The sequence below is a fragment of the Theobroma cacao genome, chromosome 2 (genome assembly GCF_053813885.1).
Source record: "Theobroma cacao isolate CCN51 chromosome 2, ASM5381388v1, whole genome shotgun sequence".
Taxonomy (NCBI): Eukaryota; Viridiplantae; Streptophyta; class Magnoliopsida; order Malvales; family Malvaceae; genus Theobroma; species Theobroma cacao.
The window spans coordinates 38,156,685-38,173,696 of record NC_142640.1 but is presented as its reverse complement, the minus strand read 5'-3'; the positions used below and the strand labels follow the sequence as shown (position 1 = coordinate 38,173,696).

Sequence of the window (17,012 nt, the reverse complement as noted above, 5' to 3'; positions counted from 1 at the left end):
AGATTATATGAATATGATGTGATCCTTTGGCAACTAGAGCGACAGTGTAGAATGATTTGAATATCTTTAATTGGCTTTAAGAGTAAGTCTAATGATGAGTGTGAAATCTTTGGAGACATTGAGGATGATGATATGTCCTCACAGTGGAGACTTTAGAGGTAACAATATGCCCTATCTTTGGAGATGTTTACTAGAACATCTAGGTGCACAGATGGTGTATATATTTTACATATGTGTTATATATGTGTGTGTGTGTGTGTGATTTTGTTTATCTACACCACTCACTAAGTATTTGAGTACTCACTCATTTGCATAACATGTGCAAATAAATAGGCTATAGAGTTGTGTGGTAAAGGTCATCCAACAACAGACAGATTTGGTATCTAGTAGGTTTTCGCCAACTACGTCACTCCGCTACATCAAACACAAGCTTCCGCTCCGCACTTAGTTTGTTGTATATGTGGGCACGCTATGCCAGATGAATTTATGTGTAAGGGTTGTTATGTGTAAACCTGCCTTGAATGGCCCATGTATGACCTTATGAATAATTATGTGGATTGTGAGGCAGTGATAATGTATTATATTCAAACTTAATATGGATATTTGATTATTAAATCCTTTGGCATTTATGATGTATGATTTTGGACTCTGAGGCTTGCTCGGGTCTAATGAAGTTGCTCGCTAGACTCGTGGGTCGATCACGACTCCTGGATTGGGTCGTGACATTTGATTTATAGGATGGAGGAGAAAACTACTTCCCAATATTTTTTTTTCGAATCAAACTAAATAAATCTCCATATGAAGTCCAAAAAAATATCTCCATATGTATCTTAAAAAAAAAAACTAAGACATTAGGTTCATATGCCATACTTATTAGAAGCAACTTCAAGTAATAAAATATTTATTATATTTTATACATGGTCATTTTATCAAAATTCATATGGAATAAGACTAAAAGGAGAAATGATATGGCCTAACTTTTAATTAAAACGTAGAGATGATGTAGTCATATGCTAAAAAAAAAGTAAAATATTAGGTATTTAACCACTTAAAAAATGTTTCAATGAAAAAAATTCACAAGTAACACTAACTACACCATTTGCTAATATAGTAATCAAAGGCATTAAGTAATTGAATCACTAAAATTAACATTTTTAACAAATTGAACATTTTCAACAATTTATCAAATAAAACCTAATTTTGTTTAAGTAAAAGCTAATGTAATGATCTCAAGGTAAGGGAACACTATATACAGCAATTAGAAACTTAAACTCCAACTTGAAAATTTTGAATTTAAATCTTGAAATTGTAGAAATAAAATCTATGAAATAAAAAATAATTACATCCTATTGCATGTATAACAAAGTAAATAAAAAATCATGCTTATAATATGTACGTCCTTACAAATTAACTAACTCAAAAATAAAAAACAAATTAGTAAAACAGTATGAAAGGCCAAACTCTTTTGTTTTTGCTAAAAAAAGAAAGCATAAGAGAAAGAATTGGTTCGATGATAAATTCATATTTTTTATTTATTATTTAAAAAATTAAGTTTTTATTTTTTTTCTGAAATTAAAATTATATGAACATAATATTTAAAAGAACTCCTAAACTATTTAAGAAAATTCAAAGAACTCATTATTCTTTTACTGCATTTAATCAAACTCTTATATTTCCATTTTGAATTAAATAAATCATTATGATAACAATTGATTAAATGTAATTAATAAAAAAAAGTCACTTGTTGTTTTATATCACATGATTCTAATAAGACATGTTGATATGACATAATTATATGACCACTTTGACATTTTTTACCCCTCACATTAGTACCACGTGGTATAAAATAACAAATGATGTTTTAATTATTTACAATTGGCTTATTTATAATTGTAAAAACTTATTTAATTTAAAATAAAATTATAAGTGTTTGATTAAATATAATAAAAAATTAAAGTAATTTTAAAATAATTCAATCACTGTAAGAATATTATGCCAAATATATATATATATTTAAACTGCCTATTCTCTCCTCCTCGAGCTGATGGATTGAATGAGCCATCTGCATAATAAAAAAAGTTGAAACGTATAGCACATGACAGATCTAATTTTCTATTCAGTTTTATTAATTAATTCATTTATTCGAGGTATGTATAGTTTACTCATTATATTGCAGACATAAGAACTTTAACGCATAAAAAAAGAGACAAAGAGGTGGACGGAGAAAGATGCCGGAATACTGTGTAACAGGCGGAACAGGATTCATTGCTGGTTATTTGGTCAAGTCCTTGCTGGAGAAGGGTTACTTGGTGCGCACCACAGTGCGAGATCCAGGTTAGCTTATGCTCACGATTCTCTTCATTATTTTTATTAGAGAAGCGAACTAATGCCTTTTCTTTTTAGCAAGTCATTTTGGTATTATGGATGAAATTTGAGCGCAAAAGAAGAAAATTTCTGAATTAAATAGTTTAGAAGCTTTACTTCTATTTTCCTTGTTGAGGGATTTAATTATTTCATCTTGATGATGTGAAATAGTGCAAATTCCTCAATTTTTTATTACTTTTTATCTGTTTCCTTCCTACCATGTAATAAGTATGTTCTCTAACTTGTTCCTTCTACGGCTGCTATTGTTATTTACGGTCATGTTTGATAGGCATTAACAGTCCGTTTTAGCATCTCATCATGTAAATTATCAGACTGCAGGCACTTTGAAGTTTCGTTTCTTAAAAAATAAAATAAAATCTTAATTCATCACCAGGGAATGTGGGAAAGGTTGGTTTTCTTAAGGAGCTGCCTGGAGCCAAGGAAAGGCTGAAGATTATGAAAGCTGATTTGATGGAGGAAGGAAGCTTTGATGAGGCAGTCCAAGGCGTTGATGGTGTTTTCCACACTGCATCACCGGTTCTGGTCCCCTATGATGACAGCATTCAGGTAAAGTCTGTCTTGAAAGCGTACCGCATTAATAAAATTGTATTTGCTCAAATCTAAGTGCCCATTCTATAATCAATTAATGCCAATGCACCCGCATTGTTTGAGCATCCAATGACTTGATTTTTGTCGAGGTCAGAATGGGATGGACAGATGGATGGGGGCGGCTGAATGATTTTCTGATTGGATTGACTGGTCCTTCTGGTAGGGTAGGAGGCGAGATTTGCAAAAGTAGTGACACCGGAGGATTTCGGTGATTATAAGAGATCAAAATAGTAGAGAGAGAGTGAGGTCATACCCTGTGGGAGCTTACTCTTTATACATGGAAGGTGTTACATATCTACATACTAATAAGAGATGGAGTGAGTCTTAAATATATAAACATGAATCTTCAGTATATAAACACGAGTCTTTTTCCACCTATCAATTATGTCTTTTGGATTGAAAATGTAGATTCATAATAAGTGATAAGATAACAAAACCAAATCTTTATTGATGTGGGGCCCATGAGAGATGTTAGGGTCGAAGTAGACTTGAGTTAATATAAAAGTGGTTTTCAAGAGTTGGTGCAATGAAAGTGTTGTACAATTTAGTGGGGTAAAATACCGTGAATCTCACATTCCTAAGACATAAGGTAGGTTTTGGGTATATAAATATGGACTTTCATCTATCAAACATGTCTTTTAGATTGAAAATATAGATCGATGACAAAAGCTATATAGGCAACTGTCATAAATATTTTCTCCTTAATTCAATTAACATATACATCTAATAAGAAATAAAACTTGAATTTGGATAAATTGATATAAATCAAGCCTAAATTGATATGCTTAACCTTTGGCTCTTTCATACCCTAGAAGCATGTTGGTTACATTATTCAATTAGTTTCGTATATTTTGGTAAAATAGTTAATTGAGTCTCTATATTTTTTTAAATTGAAAATTTTTCTCCAATTATTAATAATATTAAAAAAATTTTGTTATTTATGCTGACATAATTTTTTTTATCGATATGGCATTAAATATGATGATTTGTTAATGATAACATGACTTTTTTATCTCGTTCACAACACTCTTTTCACTGCTTTAAATTATGAAAAACTAAATTCTAGAAATCTATTCGTACTTTGATTTGTTTTTTTTGTTTTTCTAATTTGTTCAAAGTCATTAGCTTAAATTGGATAATTCCATATCTACACTTGTAAAATCTATATCATTACTTGGTCTCATTATATCGACACTACTATTACATTATTCATGAAATGTCACATAATCAAATTAAATATAATATCGACAAAAAAGATGTCATGTCAATATAACCAAACGTTATATTAGTATAGATAACACAAAATTTTTAACATATTAGACTAACATTATCAATTTTAAAAAATATAAAATTTTAATTTTTATAAATTATTATATAAATATTAAATCTACTATTTTGACAAAATAAAAAGATTAATTGCATAATTTGGCCAAGCATGTTTGCTGCACTTTAAGCCACTTGGCTAACATAAGAATACATACAAAATTGATAAAATACTTGGCAGTTATTGAGGGCAAAAGACAAAAGGCATTACTGTCAGCAGTTTGCATCTTAATGCCAAAGGGCTCAAGTTATCTTCGGTTTAGCCCAAAAAAGCTTTTCTTATTCTTTGTTACAATTACTTGGCGCCTCTTGATTTTCTCATATTCTTTATATAGCTTTAGTATTTTCAATTTACTTACCCTATTCTTGATTACTCCTCGAATTTCTATTTTGAGCATGTTTGGCTTTATTTTTTTTTAACCTAAAAGCTATTATAAAGCTCTTATTAAAAATAATAGTTTTTAAAATTAAACTAAAATTATTTGATAAATTTACTTTTTATAAGTTTTTTTTCATAGATAATCTATTTGGTAAAATAATTTATATAAACTCTAATTTTGATTAAAATTACCATAATGGATATTTAATAAATAACTTTGTATTAATCACGAATTTCTTTGTTCAAAATAAAAAAAATTAACTTTATTTTTTATCTATTTAAAATAAATTTTTGAAAATATAAAAAGAATTTTTATATAACATAAAATTTATAATTAATAATAAATCATAAAAAAGATTTCCACAAATAATTTATAAATAACACAAAATTCATAAATAACCCATAAATTAATGATTTCTATTTTCCATCAATAGAGTAGTTATTTAGTTGCAAACTCTTCCCACGTTAGCTATTGATGTCCATACCAACAAAGTCCATCTCCATAAACAATATTATCTCAACAACCATAATCAATAAATATTATCTCAACTTTCATCTAATTTATTTTAACAATCATTGACCTATTTGACTAATTCTTTCAATCATAATCATCAAATATTATATATACCTTATAGAAGTTAAGAATAAATAAACATCACATAATTGTCATATCAAACAATAAACTGAGAAATATCAACCAATAAAAAGAGTTTTCAAAGTCCAAAATAAACGATAGAAATAAAATAAAAAACAAAATAGAAAGAAAAAGATTGAAAAAGAAGAAATAATAGCTTAATGCAATTTTGAATTTTTAATATTCTTTTTTCTTAATTTTTGTAAGAATAAAAAAAAATCCTAGAATGATGATTTGCAAAACGAGAGAGGAAAGGGAGATCAATAGAGAGAGAGGGGTATTTTTTGAGAAATGATCTTTTTGGGAAACAATAACTCCCCTGGCATGTTTTTTAAAAAAAAAAAAAGAAGAAAAAGCTTCTAATTGGAGCTTTTTTAAGCTCTTTTTTTAGATTATATTTTTTAGAAAAAAGCTTGTTTTTTAAAAAAACTTCTCATGAAATCTTTTTTGGGTCAGCTTTTGTTTTAAGTAATAAATAAGCTAAAAATAAACTAGACCAAAACGGGTACTTTATAATTATATTTTCACAAAACTGCTTTTTACATTATCCATTTAGTTTCCCAAATTATTGTACGTATATAAAAATATATAACTTTTTCTATATAAAACACTTAAAGTTCAATCTTTTGCCTCTTTAAATTTTTTTTTTATATATTTGAAAAAAGGAATTCGAACCCTGTACTTTTTTATAGAGAGATGATACATTAACTAATGCATCAACAGCTGAGCTAAATACTCAAATACAATATGTTTGCTCGGGTGCAACATGTTAGTCCAATACAAAAAAAAATCTTTTGCTTTTCCTAGGTAGGCATTGGGATTTACCTAAACTAGGTTGAGGTAGTGAAGTGGAAGAAATATATATCTCTACAGCTCTGGCATTTACCTTAATTATGTTTTGGATATTTTTGAGAAAGCTAATATGCCAGAACTTTCTTTAACTTGGAAATCTTGTAGGCAACTTTGATTGATCCATGCATAAAGGGGACACTGAACGTGCTGACATCCTGCTCAAAAGCGAGCAGTGTGAAAAGGGTTGTGCTCACCTCCTCCTGCTCTTCAATAAGATACCGCTTTGATGTCCAGAAGCAGCAAATTTCTTCCCTTAATGAGTCACATTGGAGTGATCCAGAGTATTGCAAACGCTACAATGTATTGACTTGCAAGAAACTGGAAATCTTTCTTTTTCTTTTTTTCGTTGCTGCATAAATTCTCTTCTGATATATCTTGCTTCCATGCAGCTCTTTTACGCTTATGCAAAGACTACAGGGGAAAAAGAAGCATGGAGAGTAGCAAAAGAATGTGGGATTGATCTGGTGGTGGTGAACCCATCTTTCGTGGTTGGTCCTTTGCTTGCACCACAGCCTACCAGTACTCTGCTGTTGATACTCTCCATAGTTAAAGGTCAGAGTCCTATTTCCAATGAGATTATATAGAGATGTAACTATGCAACTTTCTGTAAGAAATTAGATCAGCGCAGTAGTCTCTTGACATAGAGGAAGAGCATAGTACCAAAGGAGGAAAGAAAAAAGAGGGCGCTATAAAATCATAACAGGTGCATAGATGCAATCATATTATATCATGGATCCTTACTTGCATGAGGCGCTAAGCTTCTTTGGTAAAATCCCATTTGTTTTGTAGTAAGTGACAGGCCATCTTTTTCATTTGCTGAAAACTAATTTCTCATCAACTTCCTTGCCAGGTTTAAAAGGTGAATACCCAAACACCACAGTGGGGTTTGTGCACATAGATGATGTGATTGCTGCTCACATCTTAGCTATGGAGGAAAGGAAAGCATCAGGCAGGCTGGTATGCTCAAGCTCAGTAGCTGATTGGACGCAGATCATTGAGATGCTGAGGGCCAAATATCCTTCCTATCCTTTCGAAAGCAAGTGAGTGAAATTAACAATCTAGATCATTTGTCAAGCATCATTTGAAATCAATTCCAAATGCAAAGAAGCGAAACGAACAGTTTTAATCAATATTCAACTAAATTGATATTGCAGGTGTAGCAACCATGAAGGAGACAACAATGAACACAGCATGGATACGACAAAGATACAACAGTTGGGCTTCCCACCTTTCAAATCACTTGCTGAAATGTTTGATGACTGTATCAAGAGTTTCCAGGACAAAGGATTTCTTTAAACTCTGCATGCTCTTGTGCAAACTGTGGTTCATATCCCTGCATTTGGTCACTCTTTCATCAAATAAAACGTGTGGAAAATAATGTACTTTGCCAAATGCAAAATGAAAATTATTTATGCATTCCGATCCATGTTCTGGCTCCTGGGCTACGGAAGTTAAATTTGATTGCAATGGTATACTAAATAGACAATAGCCAGATTTTCGAATGGAAATGCATTGAAGATACATAAATGGAGCGTGTGCCAAACCAATCTTGGTTACTAAAATTTATGCCTTGATCAACTGTTAGATGAAGCAAATGTTGCACCTTCCTTAGCGCCACCTACTTTGCACATTTTCTTTTTCCTTCCTGAGAAACAGCTTACAACCTGAGATAGAATATATTTATGGATTGTTATTATATTGTTAAAATGTTAATAGAATAAATTTCGGAGTAAGCAATATAATTGGGCCATCATGTCAAAAGAGTAAAGACAGACTTTTGAAGAATCACGGGCTTTGGCTCGTGGCTTATTCTCCCAAACGTTAGGTGGGAATCTCCGAAGGGTAAGGGTTCTAGTACTTCGTTTCTTGGGCCTAGATGTTCTCTATTAATTAAAAAGGGCTCAAACACTTGGTGATTCATTGGGAACCCATATTTCACGCACAGATCCCTTTGTTTCATTCCCAAAAAGTTCCATGGCCTTATTTATTATCACATATTTTGCACAAGTATTAATGAGTGCCATTCCACAGCTAGTGTTAACATTCTGCCTAAGAATGAGCCCATGCCCCTTGATCCAATGTAAACAACAAATAATTAACAAACCCAATGCTTCTGTTAACGGCCCGTATACCCTTAAGGTTCGTTTATCTTAGATGCCTTTTGAAAATAGGATTCATCCCTCAAAGATTTTCGAGATAAATCGAGGGTTGTAGATTTTTAATCTTGTCGTCATTATTATTTTTTATCTTGTGAATTAATATTTTGTATCATTTTGTCTAATATTTTGCCATATACAATAATTATATAATTGATATGGGATTAACTCCAAGATAGATGGTAAAATTCTAAAGGTAAACCCAATAACTTAAGATATCAAAGGGTGCGTTTGTTTGAAAGTAAAAGTTTTTTAGAATACATTTTCACGACATAATGGTGTTTAGATGGCTGAAAAATGAAATTCTAAGAGTAAAAGTTTTATGTGTTAACACGTAAAAGACCCGTTAACTATGGAAATTGTCTTAAGACTTTGAGGGGTTAAGACAATTTTCATCACACTCAAAAAAACTCCTGTTAAAAAAACAAAAACCTCCTACCCTAAAGCCTTAAGTCCTTAGCTCTGTCATCCCTAACCTTTAATGTGGTTTGAACATTCACCTTTTATTTCCTTCAAGATAATAAGGTCTCAAAAAGAAAGGGTGTGTTTGTTTGGAAGTAAAAGTTTTTTGAGAAAACATTTTCACGACATAATGGTATTTGGATGACTGAAAATGAAATTCTAAGAGTAAAAGTTTTACGCATTAATAGGTAAAAGACCCGCTAACTTTGAAAATTGTCTTACGACTTTGAAAGGCATAAGACAATTTTCATCACACTCACAAAAAAGACTCTTGTTAAAAAAACAAAAAACTCCTACCCTAAAGCCCTAAGTCCTTAGCTTTGTCATCCTTAACCTATAATATGGTTTAAATATTCACCTTTTATTTCCTTCAAAAAAATAAGGTCTCAAAACAGCATTCTTTTATTTCCTTCAAAATAATAAGACACTGGGACCTAAAAGCCTCAAAACGACATGGTTTGAATGTCTACTTTATATTTCTTTCAAAATAATAAGGTTCGAAAACAACATTCTTTTAATTCTTTCAAAATAATAAGGTAGTTACATGTTTGGGGTGAATATTTTGCAAAATATGATCCAAATAATGGAAAATGTCTTCAATAATTTATCCAAATAACAAAAAAATTTAATTTTCCTGTAAAATATTTTGCATAGAATAAATTTTCCTTCCGCAACTAATTTTACAGTTACTAAACAAGCCCTAAGAAAATTTTATATTTTCAAAAATAAATTCTAAGAAAGTTCGGAGTGAAGTTCTTAAGAAACATTATGAAAAATACTTATTGCTTAACCTTGCTTAGAAAATTGGATATTTCCCATGTGACATTGTTGATGCATGGTTCCTTGAACCTTTGGCTAACTACCACTTTCTCAATAACCACAGGATTTCTTTGCCATTATATATAGTTAACCTCTCGCATTGACTTAAAGAACCTTTTGGCATATTGAAAGGTGAACTTCTACTCCAAAAGCTTCTCTTCCTATATTTTTTTCTCTCTAACCTTGTCTTAGACTTTTCCCACAATATATATCTCTTGTCAATGAGCATCCTTCTCCTCACGCTACCTAATCTTACCTTATCAACGTCCACCTAACCCTTACATTCTCAACCCTTCTATCACCTACCACCAGTACCAAGGCTCTCTAAGACTATCACTGTTCCCTTCTTCCTTTCCTCTTACACATCTCATTACTACAGCGCAACACTACTTCACCTATAAACATTTATAGAAAGGACCCTTCATATTTAGGTAACTCCATTAGGGAGGAGTGATCACACTAAATAATGCCACTTAGGAAAAAAACCACTTGTAGAATCCTCTCATTTTCATGTTCACAACCAATAAAATATGGATGATTCAGCTAATAAATAGCAAGGACTACCAACCCATAAGAAATAAAGATTACACCTTATATGTAGGAAATGATAAAGATGCTCCAAATTGTCCAAAAGAAGATATTGGAAACCACTATGAAAATGATAGAAGAAAGTATAAAAAGAATATGAATACCTTTTCTAAATTTCTTCTTTATATGCCAAATACATCCTAAAACCAACCTTCTTTTTGGAAAAGGTTGCAAACCTTGGTCATAATATGGAGGAAATTCCCATAGTTGTTGATTGGAAGATGGATCGTCATGGCAAAGATGCCTCTACTTCCGAGGTCCACATTGGGCTAGCTTTACATATCAAAATAATTTGAAAGTGGTGTATTCACTCACCTAGTTGGAAATTTGATTCCTAGCTCTAATCACAACTCTATTTTGATGAAATCCGTGGAGTTTTCAATCATTCCTATCACACAACATTCATTACAATCAATTCCTAAAATAAAAATCTCGAAATAATCATCTTAGGCACTTTCGAAATTTGCTTGCTTTTAACTAAACTAATTTTCTAGCTAAACCTATGCTTAAAAACCCATAAATCTTTCATCCTTACCTTAATTGAGCTTAGATACTTAGAAAGTCATGAAGCCTTTAAGCTTTAATCACAAATAGAAAATTTGGGCAATAAAATCATAATTTTATAAACTAAAAATCAACATTTAAAGTTCCCAAAGCATAAAAATGCCATTTCTATCGTTTAAACTAAAAGCCAAGCTTTTTAATGATCAAAGATGAAGATTTGCATCAAAAATAGGTTGAGAGAGCTTGAGTTGAGAGAAATAGCTTAGAAAAATGGCTGAAGGTTGAAAACCCTAAAAAAATTTAGGGTATTTATAATTTTGAGTGTAAAAATATAATTTTATCCCTTTTATTTTTCTAAAAACGACGAAGTGTGTCGATACATTTGAGCTATGTATTGATACATTTGGGCCATGTTTTGATATATTTGGGCCATGTATTGATACATTTGTTTATGAAAAAATTGTATTGATACATTTGAAACAGAATACAGTTTTTTAGATAGATTACCTATAAAACTTGCCTAGTTTATTTACATTAAATACCATTTAAGTAAATGTCCTCATTTTTACTTCTTTCCTTTTTACTCTTCATTTGCTTAAGATATTTAATGTAAATAAGCAAACAACCCCCCATTGGGATTCAAAAAAAATTAAAATAATTAAAATCCAAAAGAATTAAAATCTAAATTTTAGTTTTAAGAACAAAATCGAAAAAGTTTGACTGAAATTAAAATTGCGGCTCCCATTAACCATAGAAAACTTACTCTAAAAATTATGGAAAAATCATTGTTGGTCATTTAAAAATCAAGATAATCATTGCCACCATTTTTATTTCCAAAAGATTATTCTATCTTTTCTAAACTTAGAAATTTTTCTGCTTCAAATGTGATGGACAACCAAAAATGTCAATGAATTCTTTTAAAGGTTAAAACTAAGTTGATATTCAAAATATGTAATCTATATGCTCACATAAGGATTTCCTAACTTATCTTCTTACTCAATGTAAGATTTCACAACTAACATGTTAATAACCCAATGGGTTAAACACATTAAAGAATAATGATTGAGAATGTAAAATAGGGAAATTAAGTTGGACATAATTGAAATAAGTTAATAACTTCATAGACTTGATTGAATGGTTCAAGTTGGTCATAAGGCAATTTTGTAATCAGCATAAAAATTATGTTAAACCTTTAAAGCTTACAATTGCCTACAAATATAATGCATAAGTTGCACATGAGAAAAGCTACAACACATTCAGAACCCTGAGAGGCAAGTAAGAAGAGAAATCAACATCACACCCAAACCTTTGGAGTCAACCTACCTCCTTTTCCATGCACATAAGTTTTAATTAGTAAAACCTTGCAATCAACCCTTTGATTTCTTCTTTCTCTTGTTAGGTGTTTCAATTGGTCTTTAAAAAATGAGAAATATGAAACCCTCTCTTTACCTAGCACTAAGCTATGGAAGCACAAGAATCCCAATTCTCCATTCATGTGGATCATTGTTGAAGGCTGTACACTTAAATAGTTTATGGATTTCTACAACCAGAGTTTGGTGCATAAAGGATTCAGGGTTTTTTTTTTTTAAGCTTAATAACCTTATGATTTCAACTCCAATGCCTTGAAGGTATAATAATCTACTCCTTAAGTTAAGGTTTACTATATTAAATAATCAAAGTATGATTTTATCTAAGGGAAAGGTTTTAAATTTTTATTATGCTTGTAATATGATTACATGGCTTTTCCTTAATAGTAGAATACACTGAGAAGGGACCCTTTTTTTTTTACCTCATCCTTGAATTGCATTCACTATCAATGTATACCTTCTATTAAAGCGACTAGCTCCTTTTTGCCTAAAAACCATATTATTGGTCTTTCATGTGGCTTCAACCAAAGTAGCAAAGGTTAAAAAAGGTAAGTTCTCTAAATGCACCCTTCATTGAATATTCTTTGGATGAAAACTTTCACCTAGTCCTTCACATCATGAGAATTTTGTATGCCCAACACCCTTTCTCTGAAGCATTAAATGTACTCCGTGAGATTTTCTCTCAACCTTTGATGCTCTCTTCCTACGTCACTAACAATAACCTTCTCTTGAATATAAAAGAATTTTTCTCCAAACATCCTGCACATTTGACTCCAAGATTTTACAAAACCAAGGGTGAGAGTAATGTACTGAGTATAAACCTTTTAGTAAGTTTTGGCCCCAAAAATAGTGCTAAAAAGGGGTAAATAGTACTTTAAAAATATTTTGAAGGAAACTCTTTAAGTTTAAAGACTTTTGGATGAATTAAGATGGAACGCTTGTAAACTTTTTAAGGTTAGTAAACATCAAGTAAGGAGAAGTTTGAGAGAAGTGGGCAAAATACAAAATTTATAGTGATTTGGTCCCCTTGACCTACATCCATTACCTTGATCTTCTTAATCAAGGATTTTCAACCAATCTTCATTAAAACTAGTGGAATTAACAGCTTCCATCAAGCTTTTATAAGGTGAGCTTCTAACCTAAGCTCCAAACCCTTACCACAATTCCTAAGCTTTCCTAAGCTTAGTTTACCCCTTAAAGCGCCTCGCAAACTCTAAGTAAACAAGAAACAAGAATAAGATGGAGTACAATTGATCACCTATCTGATCTAAGATGTACAAGTTTCAACTCAAACAATTTTACAAAGAATGGGACTGGAATACACCTGAAAAGAGAAGTTTTTGACTCTCTAGGCTCAATCAAACTCTTGGATTCTTCTCTAATATATGTTGGCCCCAAGTAAATGTGCTAGAAGGGGGGTGAATAGCACATTTTGGCTCTTTCAAAGATTGACCTTGTCACGACCCGGTACTTCCCTCGAGCCCGTGACAACCGCCGCGGTATCCCGATCGACACTCATTACCCGGAATATCAACCGAAACCCCGTAAAGCTTTAATATCAGTTTCTCATTTCCCCTATGAGTAACTGTTACCAAATATCATGTTCTAAAAGATTTTAAGCTATTTCCAACTTAAATCAATAAAAAAATTATTTCTATCTCACAGGGGCATTTTGGTCATTTGTCCTCAAAAATCTCGAAACCAACTAAAAATGTAGTATGCAAGTGGAAAACACATATTTCATAATCAAAAATAAGTTTAGATATCTAAAACATTCATTTAAAGTGAAATTATAACTATTTGAATATAATAAAAATATTCAATAAAATATTCTATTTTCTTATAAAATAATATTTATAGAGTTACCAGTAAATAATTTTTGAAGCGTAAAAGCTAAATAAATTCATACATATTGTAATACAGATAATTAAAGTATAAAATTTAATTTACAATGAGACGTGGGCCCACGAACGATCAAAAGTATCAAAAGTGGTAAACCTACAGTTTTTGAGGATGCAAATCCAACTGTAGCCCTCAACAAAGTGAGCTATCTACCGACTATCCTGAGCTTTAAATGGGTGAAAATAAGGGTGATGAGATTATATAATCCCAGTGAGCAAACAAATACCATCTAAAATATCTAAAACTGAGTAAATGGAGACAAATAAAATAGTTTAACATACTGTAATTCATCACCTTTCAACTCATTTCAACCAAATAAAATCAATTCATATAAATTGAGTAATCAACATGGCTTATGAATTTCTTAAAACTTTGGCTCGTGCTAAAATCATTCTCATACTCAGTTATCAAGGATACCTTGGCCGAGGGCTATCCCAATCGAGTCCACCAAGGCTATTAAAAAGTCATGTACGTATAAATCATGTTTTTACTTTGAAAACATAGCCGTTCCTTGGCATTTGCTGAGTTCACCCTCACATGGTGGTTTAGCGTGAAGTGAACTCTAAAGTGTTAACCTCAGGAGTTATCCATCCGCGCCTCTCATAATGAGGTAAGAATATAATAGGGTTACCGTGCCCCTTTAATAGGCTGGTCCACGAAACTCGTCCACTGCAGTGACCAATATATAACCCACCAATTCAATAAAATTTTCAAAAGCATAACATGACAATTATTTTATTTTATAGCCTCTCAAGGCAAATCAACAGTTCATACATTTTCAACATAATTTCCAATTCAACCATTCAAGCAAATATTATCATAAGCCATTCAATTCAAACCATGATTTATAACACAACAATTAGTCTCCAATTACTCCATTTTCCAAAACCATCATTCAATTTCAAGACAATTTTATAAAATCATTTCATTTAATCACATTTTTCTTTTAAAATATAAAGATTTACCATTTAAACTCATTTTTCATAAAATCACAAAATCGGATAAAAACCACTTTAAATATTTAAGACAATAGTAAGGTTACTCACTATATCGAGAGTCAAATTTTTAAAGTACTCCGACTATCGATCCTCAAGTACAATTTCTTTGCTTTTATCGGAGGATTCACCACCTATATACAATACATGACACATAATTCAATATAATGTGTCATACCATTATAAATCTATTTCAGGTTCTTTACTAATGCATGAAATGAGATGTAAATTGTTCGGATTATCGTCTAAACACGGTGTTCAATATAAATTCAATTATGTACCTAAATAAAATGGTATTGGCCTAATTCGATCTATCACCCGATTAATTGGTCAATACGTCCAATTCAACTCCAATTAACCCCATTTTTCTTCCAATTCTCCAAATCATCAAACACAAATCAAATAACTTGAACTATGGCAAAATCATCCTCACATTTTCTCTTGAAAATTCGGCCATGGTGGGTGCATCAACACTATAATTTTTCAAGCTTGATTCTCGCACCATAAATCACTAATTCCTAACCAAATCACTTGAATAAAAATCAAAATCATCATCAATATTCTATATGGAGAATTCGGCCAATGATGGGTGATGGAAGAACATGAATTTTTCTTGCTTGATTTTCATGCTACACATCACCAATCAACTAAAAACACTAAAATACATTGAAATCTAACCAAATCAAGCATCAAAACCTCTCTCTAAGTGTTCAGCCAGCAAGATACCCATCATGAAATCATGTGATTCAACCATGAAAAATGCAAAAGACTGTATGGGAAAGGTAGATCACAAGTCAAAATCAAGAAATTTTACCTTTGATTGCTTGATTACTTGAAATCCACCAATTTTCTCTTGAATTTTCACCCTAGGGTTCTTTTTCTTTCTTTTCTTCCTTTGTTCTTGCTTTGGCCGGCCATATGAAGAGAAATGGGCTGATTTTGTACTAATTTTTAAGCTAAATAATAAATGGATGAAAATTTGACACATGTTACCATTCCATTGGTCCATGTGTCATACTTACCCATTAAGCAATCTCTCTCCACCACTTAAATTTTCTCAATTATCCATGATAATATTGGGTAAAATCCATGTGCTGGACAAGTGTTGGGTGGTGTAAAATTACAATTTTACCCCTAGGGTGGCAAAATGACTATTTTTCCCTTATGCTTGGAAAAATGTCGGAATTAAAATTTTTCACTTCTCAAACTCAAATTATGTTCTAAATAGTCAATCTTGATCAAAAACTTCTTCCAACATTCCAATTTTAACCTCGACTGGAAAAATGACCATTTTGCCCCTAGGTTATGAAAATTCCAATTTGACTCCAAATCGGTCCTCGAACTCCGAATCACCATTTTAAGTGATTATGGGGTTTTAAAATTCTCAATTTCATCTTAAAATCTCTATATGGACTAGTTCAAGGCTTAAATCAACTTAGTTGTACTATTTGGTACATTGTCGTTCTTTAACGATTTTCGAGGTACCCAAGTAAGCAAACATGCATTCTTATGTAGGAATGACATAATAAACATATTGTAAAGCTGAGCTTGACAAACCTCTAATTAGAGATAAATGCACAATAAAAGAAAGAACTTAAAGATGAATAAAAACTGAAAACAGAACAGACAAACACACGGCTATTTATAGTAATTCGATCCAAGACCTATATCCACTACCTTGATTGTTCAACCAAGGATTTTCCAAACAATCCACTAATAACCGGTGAAATTCACAAGCTTTCACTAAGCTTTACAATGGCTTTTACCAAGCCTAGCCAAAACCTTTCACAATGGTTTTTACCAGGATCAACCAAAATCCAAAGTGGTTTTTCACAAGCTCAACCACAACCTTTCACAATGGTTTTTCACGGGCTCAACCAAAACCCAAAGTGATTTTTCAAAGGCTCAACCACAACCTACAATAATCAAGCTATCCCAAGCTTGAACAACCCCTTAGAGTGACTGTCACGACCCGGAACTCCCATCGAGCCCGTGACAACCGCCGCGACGTCTCAATTTACATTCATTACCCGGAATGTCAACCGAGACCCCGCAAGG

At 31.7% G+C, this 17,012-nt stretch overlaps 1 protein-coding gene across 1 annotated transcript; it reads left to right on the top strand.

The window, feature by feature from the left end:
- The first annotated feature begins 2,040 nt into the window (after window positions 1-2,040).
- LOC18609283 (tetraketide alpha-pyrone reductase 2) lies at window positions 2,041-7,669 on the top strand. Its single transcript, XM_088803800.1, has 7 exons — window positions 2,041-2,086; window positions 2,177-2,334; window positions 2,759-2,931; window positions 6,267-6,461; window positions 6,551-6,713; window positions 7,012-7,201; window positions 7,316-7,669. Exons 2-7 carry the CDS (start codon window positions 2,229-2,231, stop codon window positions 7,455-7,457), a joined length of 969 nt encoding a protein of 322 aa, XP_088659926.1. The 5' UTR covers window positions 2,041-2,086; window positions 2,177-2,228; the 3' UTR covers window positions 7,458-7,669.
- Window positions 7,670-17,012: the final 9,343 nt, after the last annotated feature.

Bases quoted from the DNA above. Each gene is read 5' to 3' on its own strand.
- LOC18609283 (XM_088803800.1), top strand. From the start codon at position 2,229: ATGCCGGAATACTGTGTAACAGGCGGAACAGGATTCATTGCTGGTTAT. The intron at 2,335-2,758 runs GTTAGCTTATGC...ATTCATCACCAG, and splicing joins CACCACAGTGCGAGATCCAG to GGAATGTGGGAAAGGTTGGT. The intron at 6,714-7,011 runs GTCAGAGTCCTA...CTTCCTTGCCAG, and splicing joins GATACTCTCCATAGTTAAAG to GTTTAAAAGGTGAATACCCA.